This window comes from Otolemur garnettii, unplaced genomic scaffold (genome assembly GCF_000181295.1).
Source record: "Otolemur garnettii isolate 467f Iridium unplaced genomic scaffold, OtoGar3 scaffold00237, whole genome shotgun sequence".
In the NCBI taxonomy this organism is placed as follows: Eukaryota; Metazoa; Chordata; class Mammalia; order Primates; family Galagidae; genus Otolemur; species Otolemur garnettii.
In genome coordinates this window covers 5,268-12,414 of record NW_003852632.1, presented here as the reverse complement: position 1 = coordinate 12,414, position 7,147 = coordinate 5,268, and the positions used below count along the sequence as shown (strand labels likewise).

General features: G+C 37.0%; 1 protein-coding gene across 1 annotated transcript in view; it reads left to right on the top strand.

Annotated features, from left to right (window-relative positions):
- The window catches only part of UBE2V2 (ubiquitin conjugating enzyme E2 V2), a 51,233-nt gene extending 47,088 nt beyond the window's left edge, over positions 1-4,145 (top strand). The window contains exon 4 of the mRNA XM_003802208.2: positions 3,251-4,145. Within this exon, the coding sequence (XP_003802256.1) occupies positions 3,251-3,397 (147 nt within the window). The 3' untranslated portion in view covers positions 3,398-4,145. The remainder of the gene's footprint in view (positions 1-3,250) is intronic.
- The last annotated feature ends 3,002 nt before the right edge of the window (positions 4,146-7,147 follow it).

Below are 7,147 nucleotides of genomic sequence, written 5' to 3'. Positions count from 1 at the left end.
CTCTGGGAGGCTGAGGCAGGTGGATCGCCTGAGTTCACCTGAGCTAGAATGAGACCCCCATCATTGTGGCAGGTGCCTGTTGTCCCAGATACTTGGGAGGTTGAGGCAAGAGAATCGCTTCAGCCCAAGAGTCTGAGATTGCCGTGAGCTATGACTCCAGGGTACTCTACCAGGTAACAAAATGAGATTCTGTCTTCCAAAAAAAAAAAAGAAAAAAATAGATCTCTACAAAACAGAAAAATTAATGTCAAATGTGCTTTGGGTACCACAACTGAGAAACCATTGTGAAATCCCACATTACAAAGATTTTCTTCTAACAGTGTTATAGATCTAGCTCTTTATTTAGGTCTGTGACCTATTTTAAGCTAGTTTTTGTGAATGGTGTGAGTTGAGGGGGCAGCTTTATTCTTTTGCATGTAGATATCCCATCAGTATGTGTTGAAAAGACTTTTTTTTCCCCATTGAGTTGTGTTGGCACCCTTGTTAAAATTAGTAAACCATGAATGTAAGGATTTGTTTCTGGACTCTCGGTTGTATTCCATTGATCTGTATGTCTATCTTTAGGTGAGCCCCACCCTTCTTGATTACTGTAGCTTTGGAGGAAGGTTTTGAAATCAGAAGAACTTAGTTTTTCTTTTTCATATTGTTTTGACTAGTCTAGATTTCTTGCATTCCCATATGAATTCAAGGATTGCCCTGTTCATTTCTATACATACATATACATAGAGAAAGGCAGTTTAAAAATTTGATAGGGATTGTATTGCATCTGTAGATTAATTTGAGAAATATCACTTTAACAATCTGAAGTCTTCTGATTGGTGTTGTATTATTTAGGTCTTTAATTTTTGTCAACAATATTTTACAGTTTCAATGCACAAGTCTTTTGTTAAATTTATTCTTTTTTTTTTTTTTTTGAGACAGAGTCTCAGTTGCCCTGGGTAGAGTGCTGTGGCATCACAGCTCACAGCAACCTCAAACTCTTGGATTCAAGTGATCTTTCTTGCCTCACCCTCCCAAGTAGCTGGGACTACAGGCATCTACCACAGTAATTTGCTAGTTTTTCTCCTTTTAGTAGAGACAGGGTCTTGCTCAAGCTAGTCTCAAACTCCAGAGCTCAAGCACTCCGCATGCCTTAGCCTTCCAGAGTGCTGGGCTTATAGGGATGAGCCATTGCACCTGGCTTGTTAAATTTATTCTAATACATTTTATTCTTTTTGATGTTTTTATAAGTGTCTTCTTAATTTTTATTTTCAGATTGTTCGCTGCAAGTGTAAAGTATTTCAACTGCTTTTTAAATATGGATCCTATATCCTGTAGCCTTACTAAATTATTCTAATAATTTCTTTAGGATATTCCTTAGAATTGTCTATATGTAAGATCATGTCATCTGCAAATAGAGGTAGTTTTACTACTTCTTTTCCAGTTTGGGTGCTTTTACTTCATTTTCTTACATAACTGTCTGGGCTAGAACCTCCAGTACAGTGTTGAATAGAAGTAATGAGAACAGACATTCTTGTCCTGTTCTTAGTCTTTTGCCATTAAGTATGATATTTGCTTTATTCCTACTTTCTTGAGTGTTTATATTAAGAAATGTTCTCGGCTCAGTGCCTATAGCTCAACCAGCTAAGGCGCCAGCCACGTACACCTAAGGTGGCGGGTTCGAATCCCCAGCCCGGACCCGCCAAACAACAATGACGGCTGCAACCAAAAAATAGCTGGGCGTTGTGGCGGGCGCCTGTGGTCCCAGCTACTTGGGAGGCGGAGGCAGGAGACTCGCCTGAGCCCAGGAGTTGGAGGTTGCTGTGAGCTGTAATGCCACGGCACTCTACCCAGGGGGACAGCTTGAGGCTCTGTCTCAAAAAAAAAAAAAAAGAAAAAAAATGTTCTCTATTTTGTTAAATGCTTTTTTGCATCTATTAAGATGATTGCGCTTTTTATTGTCTAATATGATATATTACATTGATTTTTTTTAATATATTGAAACTATCTTACATTTCTAGGATAAATCCTAATAGGTACCTAACCCTGTATGTTGTTTGAGGTCAGCCATAGGTGAGAGCTTATTCTTAGGTCTTTCATGAGCCTATGCACAACCCCCACACATGTGATTGTCGATTCTCAGGCCTGTGTTGGAGCTTTTCAGTTCCTCTATGGACATCTTATTTCCCAGCTTAAGTATTTTGGTCACCTTCCTGTTTGCCCCAACTATTAACTGACAAACACCCAGGGTGGGAGGTGGGGGAGGATAGGCATTTCCTAGATGGGGACTCAGAGGTCTAATAAAGGAAGGCTCTGTCGTTAAAAGTTAAGTGCTGACAGTGACCTGGAAATGGGCTTTTCAGGAGCTCCAACCCTGTTCTATTCATCTTATACAGCAAAAGATTAATTTAGGATTGTGCATAGAGTACATTGAAAGAAAAATGGGAAAAGAGATCAGTCTTAAGAGTAGTCAGGGTGAGCATAAAATTTCAGTGTGAGGTAATTGCCCAGATTTTGAGTAGTGATGATGAAAATGGAGAGGAGTGTTAGGCTTTTTCTCATGAAGAAGTAATTAGTAAATATATTTACAAAGCAGTAACTCGAGCACCAGAGTTTACTACATGCTTGTAAAATATAAAAAAGCAGGTAGGCATGGCATGTAGTCCCAGCTGCTTGGTAGGCTGAGGCAGGAGGATAGCTTGAGCCTAGGAGTTTGCGTCTACCCTGGGCAATATGGAGACACCTGTCTCTTTAAACAAAAAGCAACAACAACAACAAAAAATCTATGTATAAGCACACACACAAAAGGATTCAGATTTTAAGAAAATATCTGTTAGAAAAGGAATATTTTCCCTAAATACTAGGTTAATTAAGAACCTGTAATTTCATATGCTTTTTGTGAAAATAAAGCCAAGCTATGAATTTTTTTTTTTTGAGACAGAGTCTCACTTTGTCACCCTGGGTAGAGTGTCACAGCTCACAGCAACCTCAAAGCAGTTCTTTTGCCTCAATCTCCTGAGTAGTTGGGACTTTTTTTAGAGACGGGGGTTGGGAGGGGGCCTCACTCTTGCTCAGGCTGGTCTGGAACTCCTGAGCTCAAGCAATCCACTCACTTTGGCCTCCTGGAGTGCTAGGATTACAGGTATGAGCCACCTCACCTGGCCTTAAGCTATGAATTTTTAAAAGCATTCTTATTAAAGTATGTTTAAAAAATTAGTGTCATACCACTTTAAACTTGGTAGTTAATTGTATTCTTTTCTTTCCCTTTCAGGTGGATGCACGTAGCATACCAGTTTTAGCAAAATGGCAAAATTCATATAGCATTAAAGTTGTACTTCAAGAGCTAAGACGTCTAATGATGTCCAAAGAAAATATGAAGCTTCCACAGCCACCAGAAGGACAAACATACAACAATTAATTTTAGTGGATCTCAAACTTGTCTTAAATCAACAACCTTTTACTTATGTTAATGTCTTGATTAAATATCACAATGCAAAATACCCACACATTAAGTAAAGGAATTTTACCTGGTAAACATGACCTGGACATTTGTAAGAATATATTTAATATATGTACACCCAGTATGTTTTCAGGTAACAAGAGGAAAAGTGCAGCACATTTTTTTCTCTTGTTAAGGCACTATCATTTAAACATAAACCTGGAATATACTCAAAATAGAATTCAGGTTTACGAGATGAAAGTGTGAAGAGGGGTGTCAGATGGCAGTGGAAGCATGTGTGTTTCTGAAAAGTAAAAATCTCAAGAAGGAAAAGCAGAAATGGCATGCTTTATCCATCTTGCTTAGTGAAAGAGCTGCAGTTGAAATTGTTTAAAGTAGCAGGTATAATGAATATTGTCGCAAATTGTGTTAATTTTTGAAGCGGTGTGGGTGCTGACTACTAGTAGTATGAAAAATATGTTTAGGATTGTTTTGATACTTGTATTTATAATAAAATGTTGGGGGGGGTTGATGAGTTTCTGTTAAAAGCTGTTCCTGTGTGTTACATGTAACAGACATGGTAAATATTTGTTTACAGTCTTTGTTTAACAAACCATGCATTTAAGTTTAAGTGAAGTCAACAAAAAGGAAATAGGTGTATGGAGATGTGATTTTGAGATTAAAGTTAGTCTTAAAATGTAAATAAAATGTGGAACGTATCCTCAGACTGTGCCATTTCTATTATATTGATGTAATATGTGTACAGTATGTTGCCAAGGCAGCAAAAATTGGAATTATTGTAGGTTTTCCTCTGTCATGCCTTTTATTGTTTATTCTATTTTATTTACTTCTTGTGGATTGGAACTTGCAGAGTATTTCAGAGAACAAATTCCCTAACTAGTGTAATTTGTTCTTTTGACAAGGAGGAAGCCTGAGTATTATATTTTGAATTTGATTTCACCAGAAATAATAGGAAAAAGATCTTTGAATAGGGCACTGTATTTTTTTTTTTTTTTTTTAAAGAGACAGTCTCACTTTATCTACCCTTAGTAGAGTGCTGTAGTATCACAGTTCACAGCAATCTTTAACTCCTGGGCTTAGGCGATTCTCTTGCCTTAGACTCCCGAGTAGCTGGAACTACAGGTATCTGCCACAACACCCAGCTGTTTTTTTTTGTTGCAGTTTGGCCAAGGCCAGGTTCAAATCTGCCACCTTTGGTATATGGGGCTGGGGCCCTATCCACTGAGACACAGGTGCCGCCCTGGGCACTATAGTCTTAAGAATTATAGATAGTGATTTTTCTTTTCTTTTCTTTTTTTGTTTTGAAGACAGTTTCACTCTGTCACCCTTGGTAGAGTGCTGGACTTCATAGCTCACAGCAAACCTCAAACTCTTGGGCTTAAGCATAGATTGCAAATTATTCAAATATACATTCTATTTTTTCTTTATAACATCTTTTTTTTTTTTATTTTTCTGTGAAGCTTTTGGTTAATAGATTGAACTAATGGAGACATTTCTTCCTCCAGTTAATGCTTTTAACAGTACTAATGAGGATTAATTTTACTTACCCCATGTATCTTGTACTCTAACAAATAAGTAACTATGAAGTTGAAAATTCATGTATGTTATGTTTTTACCAAAGGGGAAAAAGGTTTTGGTCACTGTTTTCTCTTCAAAGCACTGAGTATACTGCTTTGTTGAAATCCTTAGGAATTCACTGAAAGCATATAGAAAGGTGGTCAGGTAAAGTCTTGTTTTCTGTTGGCAAGCTTAATAATTTGTCTCATAATTCACCCCAGCAAACCAAAACCGTGATTGTCAAAATGTTCAAACTTTGCTAATAAAGTAAAGGAAAAAAAATTCAACTGTGGATATATATGAAAATATTTAGGTATTTTAGTAGTATAACAAGAACAAGTTTCTTAAACATGCTGATGTTTTCATCAAGTTCACTCAAAGGTAAAATTGTGAACTACCTTTTCTTGGTGAGTACTACATAAAGTCAGTGACAGTTTATCTAGATGTATTAATTTTAGCATGGCTACTCTTTTAATTATCAAACATGTTCAAAAAGCTTTAAAATGATAGAGAACATACACACAAATTAATGCATGTATAATTTATTAAAATAGATTTGAAATGAACTATTACCTGGAAATGCTGTCTTAAATTTTTTTTAAATGGTTAAAGGAGATTAAGTTGAATTATTTTGAAACTACATAAAGAGTCTGATGGTAACTGATGGCCTGAGTCAGTCTCTCTAATAATTTGTGTGTTTTTTGTTTTTTTTTTTTTTAAGTTTTTGGCCGGGGCTGGGTTTGAACCTGCCACCTCCAGCATATGGGACTGGCACCTTACCTTTTTGAGCCATAGGCGCAGCCCTCTAATAATTTGTTTTCTGCTTTGAAAACTTGTCTCCTCATACCTGGAAGCTCCTATGAAGCTGTTTGCTGTTTGCAGGCTGAGTTTCTGGGTGTCTTGGTCTTGTGGCCTCTCTCCCCGTATCAACCAATTTGAAGGGATTTCCCTCCCGCAGTACCTTTTGTCAGAGTTAGCCCTCTAATGCTTATTTATCTTTTTTGCTTTGGGGATTATGGATCTCTGCAGAAATCTGCATGCCGGTTAACCAATTTCCAAAGCAGAATCCATTTTGCATGTCACAATCAAAATGGTCACAGCAATCTGATACATGCTGGGTGATTATACCTGCAAAAGGAGTTAATGTAGATCTGCTCTTAATAATAGACTGCAATTTTGAAGCAGGTTTTCCTTTGTTTTGTAAAGTGGCTAAAATTGTGGAAGTGTGTGGTATTACTCCTTAAATGACCTGTAAAATTGCCTTTTCACAAATTTGTTTAAAAGGCTAGTAAGTGGGACCCTTGAGGATGGTACTGTATTAATAAAGATTATAAAAATAAAATTCTTTTCCTGTTAGGTCAGTGTTACACTTTATTAGTTTTAATTAACTAATTTTCAGAATTGCTAAAAAATATTTTTTGTAGCATTTTAAAGTAATACATTTGGCTCAGCGCCTGTGGCTCAAGTGGCTAGGGTGCCAGCCACATACACCTGAGCTGGCGGGTTAGAATCCAGCCTGGGCCCGCCAAACAACAATGATGGCTACAACCAAGAAATAGCCAGGTGTTGTGGCGGGTGCCTGTAGTCCCAGCTACTTGGGAGGCAGAGGTAGGAGACTTGCTTGAGCCCAGGAGTTGGAGGTTGCTGTGAGCTGTGATGCCACAGCACTCTACCCAGGGCGACAGCTTGAGGCTCAAAAAAAAAAAAAGTAATACATTTGTTATGGGTTTATGTGTAATTTTATGGAATTTCAAACATTTGGAAGGCTAATCACTGATATTTGGATCTAAAACACTTGGAAGGATAGTTAATGGTATGTAAGTCTTTTGGATATAAAAACAAAATTTATTGGACTCATTCATGGCTTATTAGTCTGGATTACTTAATACCAATACATTGATTTAAGTGTTAATTACCACTAAATATATATTATTTATAAATACACATGAAATTAATATTTTGAAAATTAAGAGGACACAGCTGAAAAATATTAATTTTTTAATAAGTTTGGTATGTATGGCTTTGGATGGTTTTGGTAGGTTGGTAGGTGCATCATAAGACAGCACTGGACTTTAGTCAAAGTCATCAGTTCTTTAAATGAGCACATGACCTTTCTTTTTTTTCTTTTTATTTTTTTTTGGCTTTGTCACC